Source organism: Pongo pygmaeus, chromosome 8, assembly GCF_028885625.2.
Source record: "Pongo pygmaeus isolate AG05252 chromosome 8, NHGRI_mPonPyg2-v2.0_pri, whole genome shotgun sequence".
In the NCBI taxonomy this organism is placed as follows: Eukaryota; Metazoa; Chordata; class Mammalia; order Primates; family Hominidae; genus Pongo; species Pongo pygmaeus.
Window position 1 is genome coordinate 6,569,299 of NC_072381.2, and position 15,224 is coordinate 6,584,522.

General features: G+C 41.8%; 1 protein-coding gene across 4 annotated transcripts in view; it reads right to left on the bottom strand.

The window, feature by feature from the left end:
- Positions 1-15,224, bottom strand: part of PRKCQ (protein kinase C theta) — a 159,369-nt gene that overhangs the window by 44,399 nt on the left and 99,746 nt on the right. For all 4 annotated transcript variants that reach the window (XM_054503404.1, XM_054503406.2, XM_054503405.2 and 1 more), the window contains one exon: positions 400-491. In XM_054503404.1, coding sequence (XP_054359379.1) covers positions 400-491 — 92 coding nt within the window. The remainder of the gene's footprint in view (positions 1-399; positions 492-15,224) is intronic.

Below are 15,224 nucleotides of genomic sequence, written 5' to 3' on the forward strand. Positions count from 1 at the left end.
TAAAGCTTTATGCCTCCACATCAGGCTTTCCATAAGATGCCTCAGCTACAAGCTCCATCCCTGGGGACCACCCTTGAGGTCCGCAGTCCATTTCACTGCTTCCTTTCCAAAGGGCACATATTTGCTTCTGTGCTTAGGTTAGTTAGAAGTCTGATGAATCGGGATGGTTCCTTAAGAAACTAAGTAGTTAGTTTTAAATCACAGAGAAATGAAACCAAACTGACATGAATTTCAGTTTCACAACCTGGGAAAACTGTTGCCTTGCTTGATGTATTCCCGAGGGTTTACCTGGCCCTGGGATTCAGGCATGCCAAGTGGGAAAAAAGAAAAAAAAAAAAAAAAAACCAGTGAGAACTGACAAGAACAGTGGAAAACCCCAAACCCTTTAAAGGCTCTTACGTCGCTCTGGAAAGGTCGAACTTGTGGCAGCTTTGGATGTGGTACATTAAGTCCCCTCCGTTGAGGTACTCCATCACAAAAAAGAGGTTTTCCTGTGGAAAAACAAAGCCATTTCAACTTTTATTTCATTTCACTTTTATTTATTTTGTCCAAGACAGGGTCTCACTCTGTCTCCCAGGCTGGAGTGCAGTGGCGCGATCTCGGCTCACTGCAACCTCCGCCTCCTGGCTTCAAGAGATTCTCCCCCTTCAGCCTCCCTAGTAGCTGGGACTACAGACATGCACCACCATGCCCAGCTAGTTTTTGTATTTTTAGCAGAGACAGGGTTTCGCCATGTTAGCCAGGCTGGTCTCCAACTCTTGACCTCAGGTGATCCACCCACCTTGGCCTCCCAAAGTGCTGGGATTACAGGCGTGAGCCACCATACCCAGTCACAGTTCCAATTTTTAGCTCTTTAGAGAAAATACAACAAGGAGGACTACTTTTTAAATGGATCAGATCATTTCAGGGGAACCAATTCTGTTGTGAAATCACTTATCAGAAGACCGTCAAAATCATTTAGCCAATCTATGTTTTTGAGCCCCAGGAAGCCTGGGGAATCTAGGTGGGATGCCGTGTGACATCCAGATGCTTGTGTGTTACAACCCAGCAGATGAGCGAGGGGCACAAGGGAGAGTCCAGTTGACCTGCTGGCCAGACAATGGGATGGTGCCAGGCACTTAGGGCACTTAGCATGTGCCAATCATATACTTATGGAAAGTGACAGGCTGCAGGCTGATAAGGAGAATGCGTTTTGGTCTCTGACTCCAAGGGCAGAGCTTGAAAACATTCATTCATTCAACACTCAGTAATTAGCTACTGAGCATATTCTATGGGCATGGCATGGTGGGGAGTGGGCAGGGCATGTCAGTCATTCCTCCCTGAAGCTTGCAATCAAGTTTAACCTTATTTTTCTCCAGTCTTGACTTAACTCATGGCAGAGGCAAGCCACAGTTTATGACAGAGTTCTTCTGGCAGAGGACATGATGTATGTCAGTAGAGCTGGAGCCCTCGAGTGGCCACAGTCAGAAGTAGGGCTGGGTGGTCTTCAGGCTGTGGTGGGCATATCAGAGGCAGCCAGGATTGTAACCAGCCTCAGCTCCTCAATGATGTGAGACAATGTTTTTTTTTTTCCAATAAATGTATTTATAACACTTTAGAGAAACCTGATTTTTTAAAGGGTTGTAATGCATCACAGAATCAGTAATCCATGAAGTGTGGGGACCTTTGGTGTGTCTGGGCATGAATTTGCATCTGAAAGTCTCACCTGGGTGGTTTCTTAACAGAATTAACCTTTAAATTTTGATGTGAACCCAACCGAGGCCATGGGGCATAGGAGGTAATGGTAGAAACACTGTTCTGGTCTGACAGTGAGAATGGGGAAACCAAGTATTGTGGCAATTATCTCAATAATCCAGGTCAAGGTAAGCATCAGTCTTTTTTCAATGTTAGTTTCCAATCTGATTTACTAATTCCATACATCTTTAAGTGAAGCCCACCCTTTTCTCTTCTGGACAGGCCCAAATTCTCAGCTGACATAAATCATGACTTAACACAGATTTCAAACCCAATTTGAGAGTCGTCATTGGCCTTGCCTGCACACACCTGCTTTTTCATGCTACCTCTTGTCTCATCAGCACCATAGAAAGAGCTTCTGTTCTAACCTCACGTTTTTACTCAAACTATAGCGGCCCTATACAAGCCACAAAGGTGGAATTTTCTTTTAAGTAGTCACGAGAGCAAAGCGTATGAAAGTGTAGAGCGAAACCATTTCCAACAGTGCTTGAGTGAACGGTTTCTTCTAAGTGTTTGGATGCTTACAAATTCCTAGAAAGGCTGACATTTCAGAATTTAACACTGTCAATTTAGATGTGGAGAAAGTGGTGGGAGGGGACTGGAGGCAACAGTTCAGCCCCACTCCCATGTATTCCACACACCTTCCCACCTGTTCTCAGGTCTGAATCAGACGCCACACTAGTGGTGAGCATTGTGGGGGTTGAATTGGCCATTAAAGTCTAAGAGATCACAGGGCACAGTCAGTGTTTACTACCATGAGGGTGAGAAGAAGACTACGTTGATAGTGATTATTAATTAACAGCAATGGAGATTTATAGTATGTTGGATGCCCCACATTTAATCCTCCCAAGAGAACTGCAGGCTCCACAATAAATCTGTCAAATATCTGTTCTGGTTCTCATCTTTATATTAAGCCACAGCATGGGAAAATTGCAGTGACTGTTCTTTGTCCCTTGTGATGGCATTTTGCATCAGTTTAACCCTCTGGCTTGGATGAATGCCTGGTCAAACGTGGGCTTCTTGAAGGGGAGCAAGGACGGTCCATGCCTGGAAGTCCAGCTTGTGTGATCCGGCCTGGAGGACCTGCTGTCTCTCTAGAGGATGCTCCTCTGTTTGGAAAGCCTGGGAATCGAGTCATCCGTGATATTTTGGGCCACAGAGATGGCTGTGTCAGGCCTCTGAGCCCAAGCCAAGCCATCGCATCCCCTGTGACTTGTAAGTATATGCCCAGATGGCCTGAAGTAACTGAAGAATCACAAAAGAAGTGAATATGCCCTGCCCCATCTTAACTGATGACATTCCACCACAAAAGAAGTGTAAATGGTCAGTCCTTGCCTTAAGTGATGACATTACCTTGTGAAAGTCCTTTTCCTGGCTCATCCTGGCTCAAAAAGCTCCCCCACTGAGCACCTTGCGACCCCCACTCCTGCCCGCCAGAGAACAAACCCCCTTTGACTGGAATTTTCCTTTACCTACCCAAATCCTATAAAACGGCCCCACCCTTATCTCCCTTCGCTGACTCTCTTTTCGGACTCAGCCTGCCTGCACCCAGGTGAAATAAACAGCCATGTTGCTCACACAAAGCCTGTTTGGTGGTCTCTTCACACAGACGCTCATGAAAGCTCTGTGATAAAATTAGCACAAATGTATGCACATACAAACTACACGGTCCTGAGGTTTGGATTTTGAGGATCATATTTTGAGGGATGGATAAGCCTTTTAAAAGCTGAATCCAAAATCCCATCATAAAAGGTAAATACAAATATAATAGGCTCAAACTTTCATAAACAGCTGGGGAAGGAGTGCCCAGAGTTGAAGGCAACCCACAGCTGACTAGAACCTCTGCAGAGCTGCAAGCAAAAAGAAGTATCTGCCTGCTGGAAAGACTCTGGGCTGGTGTAGATAGGAACAAACCAAGAAGAATGAGACTCAGAGTAATTGCGAAGAATGTGGGCTTCATGCTTACTCAGCCCTGGGTTCAAAGCCCCTCTATTTGTAACTCTGGAGACATGACTTAACCTCTCCTGAGCTTCATTTTATTTGTGAAATGGGGTAATAATACTCCTACCTCCTAGGGTTGCTGTGGGTATTAAACAAAATAGTGTGTGTGGAAATGAAGCTCTGCACTGACCCTCAGTGGGAAATTGATAACTGACGGCAGTTGTCCTTCTAGGAAACAATTTAAAAGCCAGGAAAGACAAAACCAAAACCAATCCAAAAACCAGCAAATACTTCCCAGAGGAAGCAAATGAATAGTTCTCTGGCTGATGGCTCTTGAAAGAAAGAAGAAAACAGAATTAGATTCCCTCCTGGGCTGCCCTTTAGGTTCTGGCCACCTGCTGAGAGAGGATACAAAGCAGGCTGATGAGCGAGAGAGAGAGAGAGAGAGAGAGATGGTGGGGAGGGAGGGAGAGAATGTGGCCTGTGTTGGGTTAATTGTAAATGGCACTTACTAGTCTAGACCTCACGTCTTTATGGCGGGTAATACATTAACCGAGGCAAATGATTCTTTCTGGTGGGTGAGAATTGAAGCTGTGAAGGCATTAGGGGATGGGACATGCCAAACGTGTCCCAGTCTTGCCGACTGTCAACAACTCCTGGCAAAGCATCTGTCGAATGGCAATTCTAGTCTGTGAGAAATGAGACTGTCGCTAATCAGCTGTGGGATCAGGTAAATCCCACCATCACAGGGCCTCGGTTTCCTCCTCTGAAAAATGAACCCTGTCCATGAAAATGAGAGAGTCACCATTACCTACAGCTTTGTTGTGATTTCCAGACAACGGAAGGCAATAAACAATGTTGATGTTCTGTAGATAGGTGGGTAATCAAAGCTGTATGACTCTTTTATGTTTGTGTTATTGATGTTTTAAAGAAATGGTATTTAAGTTGGGTGCAGAGGTGCATGCCTGTAATCTCAGCTATTCATGAAGCTGAGGCAGGAGGATCACTTGAGCCTAAGAGTCCAAAGCCAGCCTGGGTAACAGAGTGAGACCCTGTCTTAAAAAAAATGATGATTAAATACAAGATCAAAGTGATAGATTTAACAAAATCAGTTGTATAATTCTCATAGGATTGCGTGTGCATACACGAATATTATTTGGAGTAGTTAAAGGTCCTAGAGCTGTCAAAATATATCACTATTTAAAACACAAGATAGTTCTTTAAAGGGAGGAGTAGGACATTTTGTGAATATTCTAGAATTAGTAACGGGTGAATTGTAAAAGCGGCCTCAAAAGTTATTTAATACAACCTAGCTTCTACACTGCTTTCTTCTTACAGTGATTACATTTTTCAAATGAGAGAACGAGAATAAAGAGAATGGAAAAGTGTTTAGTTGTGAAGACTATTCAACACAGCTAGTCAAATATTGAGTAAACAAGGAAATGGCTGGCAAATGTGCATATATTATAGGATGAATGACAGGCTTATAGCATTAAAGAAATTAACTAATGATTTTTATCAAACTAATAACAGTTAATTTTGTAAATACACTGAGAACTTGGCAAATATCATGCAAATAAGGTCAGATTTATAGACTCCCTCTCCAGAAAAATAAGACGGGAAAAGAAGGAAAAGAATAATTGTAGTCATTTTTTCGAGGTATCTTTTTTCTCCAAATGCTAGTAAACCAACGTAATAAATTTTACACAAGAGAATATTTGCAATCTCTGCAAAATAAATAAAATTAAGATCAAAATATTTATGACAAAACATCTAAATTTACCATCACACCTTTCAAAGTATCATATGTTAAGCACATGTAACAAATGTTATAACAGTGAAGACTATAGTATAACAAGATGGAAACCAGAGATAGAATTCAACTCTACTTTGGGGCATCTCCTATGACAGCCAATGGAAAGAGTTGGGAATTCTGCTCTGAAGAAGAAAGGGGAGCTATCGTTCATATTTAAAATTAAATGAAAGAATTAATATAAAGTATTTAGCCCTGTGCCTGGCATATAGTAAGAACTCCTTATGTATTAACTTTATCACATACATTGTTATTATTTTATCACAGAGGGAAGAAAAGCATTAAGTTGCATTATAATCAGAACAAGGACAGCCCCAACCTTTGCAAGATTGGAGCGAGTGTGCAGAGGGAGTCCCCACACCGGGGGTCCCCAGGTTTAAGTGTTATTAATCAAGCTCACCAACAATTCAATTAAATATGCTCTACATTCCTATATATTCTGTCTCTTGGGAAATATAACTTCATAATGACCAAGAAGGCCAGTGACAAATTCAGGATCCCTCAAAATTCTGCACCAGTTAATTGGCCATATTGGGAAAGTCCCCTCCTGCCCCTTTCAAGGACAGAACCTAGGGAGACGTCTACACAGGCTTGAGGCTGTTTAGGTATGGAATTCTGAGGTCCTGGGGAGTAGTTTAGGAACAGAGATGACCTCTTGGCTTCATAGGAAGGAGTGTGGTTTGAGAAAGGCCAAAGGGAGGATTTTAAGTGAGGGGCTGGGCAAAACCCCTCTTGCTTGGGTCTAAGGTTTAGGACATGGAATGAATAATTTTCCAATTAAATAAGTTGTGAGTTGGATTTGTGTTGAGGTACCTTGAAGTCTCAACTTTACTAATAATTTTGGATTGACCACAGAAAAGAGCACTCTCCTGTGACCAGCTAGGCTTATCTTCTCTGGAGCTCCATTTCCTTTGCTGCAAAATGAGGGGATCTGACCTGATAACCTCTACCACCCCTCCCTACACTAAAATTCTTGATCCATGGAGTATGTTATTATAAGGAAAACAAAAGAATGTAACAAATCATTAGTTGTTAGTTATTCTGAGCAACCAAGATGCATCTCAACAGGTGAATGGATAAATGGTGGTACATCCATACAATGGAATATTACTGAGCAATGAAAAATGAGTTCTCAAGCCATAGAAAGAAAAGAAGAACCCTTAAATGCATATTCTTAAGTGAAAGAAGCCTATCTGAAAAGGCTACAACCTGAATAGCCTCCCTCTTGTCTGGTTTCTCCATCTCTGGCTCAAGCATTTCGCATGATTCTCATCCCTTACACTCTGCAGTCATAACGAGCTTCCATCTTCTGAAAACTCTTTCTGGAAGATTTCTGTGTCACCACTGATTCTGCCCGTCCACCACTCATTCCTTCACACTTTATTGCCTGCTCCTCCTCCATGGCACATTCCACACTCAGTTTTTGATTGTCAACTCTTCACCACATTAAATATATGATCCTTTCTCTCTTGAAATTCTTTCCTCTCCTGTCTTCCGATACTCCTAACTCCTCTGTTCCTCTTCTTACCACCCCGAGGGATCCTCCCTATCACCTTTCCCCCTTGCTCTTCCTCCTACTTTGTAATAGAGGGGTTTTCTGTGGTTTGGCACTTGAATCTCTGCAGTAGGTTGATTCCGACGCTCATATATTCCCACAATTTCCCCTGAAGAGTCCCACGCGTGTCACCTCCTCAGGATGGGGACTGTAATCACCTCAGATACAACATAATGTTTGGTCTAATAAGGAACCTCCACTCTGCCCCACTTTAGGAAGAAATCGCTGCTAGGAACAACACATATTAAACTGCTCTATGCTATTTATCAGATATTTTCTCTAAGACTGGTGGTGGAGAAGAGGATCCTGAAGTGACAGAAGTTTTAAGGGGGAGAGACAAAGAGATGGAGAAGAATGATTTTGCGATCAAGGATCAAGGCAGAGGCCAAGCGCAGTGGCTCACACCTATAATCCCAGCATTTTGGGAGGCTGAGGTGGGTGGATCACTAGAGGTCAGGAGTTCAAGACCAGCTTGGCCAATATGGTGAAATCCCATCTCTACTAAAAATACAAAAATTATCCAGGCATGGTGGCATACACCTGTAACCCCAGCTACTTGGGAGGCTGAGGCAGGAGAATCACTTGAACCCAGGAGGTGGAGGTTGCATTGAGCCACCTGGGCAACAGAGCGAGACTGTCTCAAAAAAAAAAAGAAAAAATCAAGGCAGAGACCTGATAGCTACAGTGGGTACAAGATCATGTGAACTCTGGGATGAAGGGGAAAATAATGAAACAGGAGGTCAGAGAGGGGTGGGAAGAGGGTTTGTCAAAGACAGACTTCTCCACTACCGTTCTGTTCGGGACCAGCCTTCGTGGCACCTGAGTTAGCCAGTATAATCTACTCTCAGACCATTTATCTTTCTTTTTCTCTTCCACTCCCCCTGTGCCCAGCCCCTGAACATTATCGTGCATTCTACAGGCAAATGAAACAAAAGAAAAGAGCGAAACATGCATCTTGGTATCAAGCAATGTATTATTTACATAGAGAGGGTATTATTTAAACAGAACATATGAAAGAAGTCACAGAAGACACCCAGCAGTACAAGAGCAAAATCATCTTTCCGGGTCACGTAAGCCGAGAAGCCTGAGCGTCTGAATGACAAGTAGGATTTAGTGTATCTGAGAGTGATTTATAGAGTAGGTAGTTTTTCAGCAAGGTTTCAAAGGAGGGAGAGTAGGCTGGGCATGGTGGCTCATGCCTGTGATCCCAGCACTTTGGGAGGCCAAGGTGGGTGGATCACTTGAGGTCAGGAGTTTGAGACCAGCCTGGCCAACATGGTGAAACCCCATCTCTACTAAAATACCAAGAAAAAAAAATTAGCTGGGCGTGGTGGCGCATGCCTGTAATTCCAGCTACTTGGGAGGCTGAGGCAGGAGGATCACTTGAACCCAGGAGATGGAGGTTGCAGTGAGCCGAGATCGTTCCACTGTACTCCAGTCTGGGCGACAGAGTGAGACTCCTTCTCAAAACAAACAAACAAACAAACACAACAGTGACAACAACAACAACAAAAAACAAAGGAGGGATAGTAGATTCACAGAGGACATGCACTTTCCTGTGGCACTCTCTTGAAGGAGATGTCAAATGTTCATGTCTTCTGGGAAGCTGGTGACAATACTTTTGGGACTTTGTGAGAATGGCTGACAAAGGAATGGGCAGATAATATGGGCCATGAGCCTGGAAGAATATTACAGAGTCACATCAAGATGAGAACGTATCTGTGAGCTTAAAAAGCGGGCGTGTAGGGCCTGGGTGCAGTGGCTCACACCCGTAATCCCAGCACTCTGGGAGGCCGAGGCGGGTCAATCACAAGGTCAGGAGATCGAGACCATCCTGGTTAACACGGTGATACCCCATCTCTACTAAATATACAAAAAATTAGCCAGGCGTGGTGGCGGGTGCCTGTAGTCCCAGCTACTTGGGAAGGTGAGGCAGGAGAATGGCATGAACCCGGGAGGCAGAGCGTGCAGTGAGCCGAGATCACGCCACTGCACTCCAGGCTGGGCGACAGAGCAAGACTCCACCTCAGAAAAAAAAAAAAAGCAGGCATGTAGGAAAGATGCGGCATTCCAGATGCACTGAGTGAGTGTCTTGTTCTTTGTTCTTTTAGTCCAAGAATTCCTGAATATGTGTTCACTCATTGCCCGGTGTATTTGAATGAGAAAACCTTAAGGAAACATTGTGAGTGCAACATTAATTTCCCATAAATTACTGTGTGAAAATAAATAACATTTAAAAGTTGTTGGAATTCCTAAAATGCATTCTACGCCTTGAGAGAGATGCGACTGTGATTTGAGTCACATATGGTTACAACTTCTGTTTCTCAGATTATAGATTAACTTGCTTTCTTTTTTCTCTTGTTCTGTACAATGACTAGAGAGAATTAAACAATGTCAGGGACAAACACTTCCTGACTTCCTTTTTTCTTTGAGATGGAGTTTCACTCTTTCGCGCATGCTAGAGTGCAGTGGTGTGATCTCAGCTCACTGCAACCTCCGCCCCGTGGGTTCAAGTGATTATCCTGCCTCAGCCTCCTGAGTAGCTGGGATTATAGGTGCCCACCACCCCGCCCAGCTAATTTTTGTATTTTTAGTGGAGACAGGGTTTCGCCATGTTGGCCAGGCTGGTCTCAAACTCCTGACCCCAGGTGATCCACCCGCTTCAGCCTCCAAAGTGCTGGGATTACAGGTGTGAGCCACTGTGCCTGGCCGCCTCCTGCCTTTTTAATTAATGAATCTTGTTAAAGATTACCTTCTCCTTTTTTTTGTCCTATTTTCCTTAAACCAGATGACAGAAAACCCATGACTATAGCACACTCTGTAAAAGATGTTAAATGTCCCTTTCCCAAAAAGAAACACTGCCTGTAACCAAGTTCTTGGAACTATGCACCAGCCTTGTATGAAAAAATGTAATCCTGCTAAAAATGCCTCTGTCTCTCCCTATGGAAACCCTAAAGTTCCCTCCTTTACAACTCTGACTCCATTCTTTTGGGGTGTTTCCAGGTGGACCATCCTCAAACTTTGAGTTTGAATAAATGCTCTTTAAATTTGATTCTGGCCTTTTTGATTATTTCAGGTTGACAGCTGTAAATCGACTCATTTTTGTAAATTTGCTATAAAATCTAACATTTGCCAAATCACAGTTTGGTTACATAGCAGGGGAACCTGCAGAACGTCTAAGTGACCCCCAGTTTCTGAAATAACAACGTGTAAGCGTTCTCAGGATCAGAACGCCGCCAGAGGACGTTAAAGAAAAGAGGCTTATCTGTCACTACAGATGGGGGCACCATGAAAAGTTAATTCTTGTCTTAGTGCAGGGACACGTCTTTTGGAGGATGTGGTTTCCGTGGGTTTTCTTTTCTTTGCTACAGTTGTGATAATTTCCAGGGCTCCTAGCTCAACTGAAGCGTTCATGGATTGCAGCATTTTTGAGAGCTTCAGATGAAGCAGTTTCTGAATAAAATGCTTGAAATTAAAAACTTTCTTAGATGGATTTTGCCTTAAAACTATGCAAATACCAGGATGACATACTTTTTAAAAGCTATCAAATTGAAGGAGTTTTTCTTTTTAATTTTAAATGATAATAGTATCTTGTAGTTAGTATGGTACTTTCTCCAAAAAAGATCCAAACTTCTCTGCAAGTGCTATTATTGTTATTATTTTTCACATTATCCTTAGGAAGCAAAAAAGGAGAACCAATGTCACAAAGAAATGTTAGGTGACTTGTTCAAAGTAACTCACACACTCATGCCCTGAAGCCATAACCGGAAGTAGAACTTTGTGTGTTCTATGAATAGAAAGTGAAACTTAGTTTTCTTTTTCATAAAGAAAAATTTCAAAGTGATATTGACCAAGAATGTTCAACTGGTGCATACTGGGAGTGTGGGAGTCAAGGGCAGTGATGTGAATCCAGGAACACTAGTGTTCTGCCTCCTGGCATCACCCTGGGAGGCCACTCTTCAGAGGCTTGCAAAACCACGGCGGCCTGCCCTCAAATCCAACCTGAGGGAACGACCCAGAGACAGAGATGTTCCTCTAGGATCTAGAGCAACGTAGGTGTGAAATAGTAACACTACTTAAATGACAGAATACAGATCGGCCTTTCAGAATTCAAAGGAGACACAGAGGAAGGTAGACTTTAGTTCACTTTTAATTTTTAAGGGAAAATTATTTCCTTGAAATTAAAAAGAAGTAGCATCCTTACCGTGTTAGATGCATCTTTCTTTTCCAAACAAATTTTGGAAATAAATCTTATTTTTCCACAGTTTTATCAGAGAGAGAACACAGAAACTTTGGATACTTGAGTTATTAATCTTTCTTTTACTGCAGCATAATTAAAAAGAGGGAAATTGTTTTTTTCCGTGTTTATTTTTCCCTGTGAGTGTTTCAAAGTTTTATGGTTAATTATTTTTTTCTAATTGTCTTAAATCTACTTGTAAGTGGATATAGTTAAAAGATTTATGACAACTCTTCTTGTAGACAAATTTTATTGTGGATTTTCCTTTTTTTTATTTTTTAAAATGTAAGTAATGGAAACTATTAAAAATCGAAGTTGGAAATCTAGTAGTGCAACAGTTGGCTGGCATTCGCACTGAAGGGGTACTGAGAAGGGATTGTGCAATTTCAAGCCCTGCAGACTTTCATGTAAGACAGAAAATGTAAATATTAACAACAAAGAAATGTTAGAAAAAAAGTAAAAGAAAGAATAGCAAGCCCTTCTTTCCTCTTGACAAGACAGCAGCCTCTCAGAATGCTGATCTATGTTAGACCCTGAGCCAGTAATTTATGCCAGAGCCTGGATGATGCACAAAGTCATCTTGATCTAGCACACAGAAAATTAATTTTGAAGATTCTTTTGATTTGAGCCTCATTCAGCTTCAGGTTCAGATTCCATGAATTATCCTGTACATCTATGTCCCCAGACGGTACCGTACCATTAGGGCCCCTGGTTTTACAGCTCTCAGCCCCTCTGCCTGTAACTCTTACTCTCTGTCCTGGGCAGGGGTAAAGTGGGTGCCTCAGAGCCCTGTTAATAAATGGCAGAGCTGGGCTTGAACTTCAGAATCCAAGTCCACAGGTATTTTTCAAATTTTGTAGCTTCCTAAATGGCTTTATCATATTTTCACCCTTCCATAGGTGATATATCCCTCATCTATAAACTTTAAAAACTTTTAACAATTTAATCCAAATGGCCCTGATTAATAACAACTGAATACCTGTTCTCAGAATCTCCTGAATAATTAACAGGTGCGCTCTTTGGAGGCCGAGAGCAGATGAATAACTTCCTTTAGAAAATAACAATGCCCTGGAGAAGTACATAGTTAATTTACCTTATCTGATGTCTTCACTAGTATACACAGGTAACTGTCCTCCCAAGAAAGGCCATTCCCAAGATGTTCCCAGAACAAAGCATTATCCATATCATGTATCAATTGTTGCCTTTTGCATTCACTTGTGGTATTTAATCAGTTACTTTGACAAGCAAGGTTTGAATAATAAATTAAGACATCTCAAAAACAACAACTCGGGGTGTTGGAAAAGGTGATTCAAGCTTCTTCCTTTGTTTCTTTCCTCTTTCTAAAAGGACTCAGTTCCTTGAGATCTGAGTCTTGAGCCAGTCAGATTTACATTTCATGTGCACATTCTCTGCTGAAGTTTTTTTTCTCTCCTGGCACCAACGCTGTGGATGCACTTGTGGCTCAGGTCTTGGTAAAGCATCCCAGCTGCACGGAACTCATTTATGCCTACTGTTCCATTATTGGAACGCTAAGCATGTGGGAGTTATTTATATCCTACTGCTCAAGGTCATCGCCAAGTTCTGATTTCAAAATTCAAAAAGTTGCAACCTCAGGCATAAATGGGTTAAGGAGATCTCTCATAAGAGGGACAGAAACAAATGCTGCCTGAAGCTGTGATGGACAGGCAAGAGAAAGGAGCACACCTATCTTCTACCAAGTGAGATTCCCAATAGCCTTCCCTATAAGACATGAAAACCGTCATACATGCAAATCAAAAAAAAAAAAATGGGGAAAGGGCACCAAGAAAAGACTAAGTGCCTAAGTGCCCAGAAGCCCAGTTTAAAGTGTGTTTATAGTAATATACACAGAAAGATATAATAAAATAAAATCATAGTAATATACACAGAAAGATATAATAAAATAAAATCATAGTAATATACACAGAAAGATATAATAAAAATAAAATCACTTATAATCCTACCTCCCAATTAACAACTGTTAGTTTTTCATTATTTTTCATGCTTATACATGCAAATGTTCTTGCTTAAAGATATAATAAAAATAAAATCATAGTAATATACACAGAAAGATATAATAAAAATAAAATCACTTATAATCCTACCTCCCAATTAACAACTGTTAGTTTTTCATTATTTTTCATGCTTATACATGCAAATGTTCTTGCTTAAAAGGAAATACTATATATTCTCACTTATGATTTCATAAACAACATTCTGTATTAATATTTAAGCATTTACATCATCATTTAAAATGGTTATATAGTATTATTTTCTCTGACCATATCATAATTTATTCAATAAATCTATCACTGGGTATTTGTGTTGTTTCCAATTATTCACTATTATGAAAGCTTTACAATAAAAATCTTTATTTATGGCAAAAAAGAAAAAGTGTGTTTAGCAGTTTGCTACAAGCCTCAAAATACTGCAAAGGGAAAAGATTACAGGGAGCCCCAGAGTGTGCAGAAAATCTAGACAACAGCATGGAGAGGGTGGCAGTTTGTCACTTTGCCTGCAGGTGACATACCTTCACCTTCCCAGGCCAATGGGTATTTATCATCTCCAGGAGGGAGTTTCTAGTACAAAATCTCTCTAGCCTTCATCATGGGAAGTTCCAGCCTGCTCTTGCGGTAGGAAGTCGGCCTGCATTCTCCTAAACAGCTGACCAGGACACCTCACTCCTTTCTACTTCCTCTCCTGCAGCTACACCTTTCATGCCCAAGGCCCTTTCTGCCCATTCAAATTCCCATTTCTAGTTTCTCTCAGCTCTGGTACTTTGCGTCTGCCTTCTGATCTAATATTACTCATACTGTTAGAAATGCAGCCTTAACTCTTATTAGAGTGTGAAGTTCTCAAGGTTGGGAGCTGTATTATATACTTCTGTATCCTCCACAGTGCTTTGAGCTCAGCATATGCTCAGTAAGTGCTTTGCCATGGTCTGGCTTCTCTTTATCTTAGGTAAGTGCATTTATTCATTGATTTGGTTATTGCACATATGCTGAGAATCTACTGGGAACTGCAGAGGTGGTGATGGATGCCCCAGTTGCCATCCACTTTCCTCATTCATTCCCTGGTTCCCTCGTTAATTCTTCCCATGGCTCGAGTCACCTTAGAAGTTTTCTCTCATTCACTCTCCAGTCGTCATGGCTTGAGATAGAAAATGGGAAAAGGGCTGGGCGTGTTGGCTCACGCCTAGAATCCCAGCACTTTGGGAGGCCGACGGGGGTGGATCACCTGAGGTCAGGAGTTTGAGATCAGCCTGGCCAACATGGTGAAACCTTGTCTCTACTAAAAATACAAAAATTAGCTGAGTGTGGTGGTGTACACCTGTAATCCCAGCTACTCAGGAGGCTGAGGCAGGAGAGTCGCTTGAACCCGGGAGGCGGAGGTTGCAGTGAGCTGAGATCACACCATTGCACTCCAGCCTGGGCGACAGAGTGAGACTCCATCTCAAAACAAACAAACAAACAAAATAAAACAAAAAAAAGAAAGAAAACAGAAAATGGAAAAGCCTCCACCCCTTGTGTTCTTTGGCCTTTAGTCATATGGTCCCACTTGGGGCTGCTAATTAGTGCAGGTGGTGGACAGCCGGGATGGGGTGGCAGAGAGGAGACAAACCAGGTGAGAAGAATCACAATGCATGTGCATGAAAACTAATCTTCGAGGATGTTCATTTTAGTGTTATTTAAATCAGAACAAAAAATTAGAGATGTTCTAGTTAAATCACATTGTAGAATATCCAAAGACGTAAGAAAATGTTCAAAATAGAGTGTAACAAACGCAGAGTACAGTGCAGTAGGTATTTACAGTGGGTTGCTATTTTTGTTTTTAAAAGTCCACTGCAGAGAGAATCTATAGAAGGAGAAACTTCAAAGTATTAATGGTGAGTATATCTTAAGTGGTGGGATTATCAGTGATTTTCT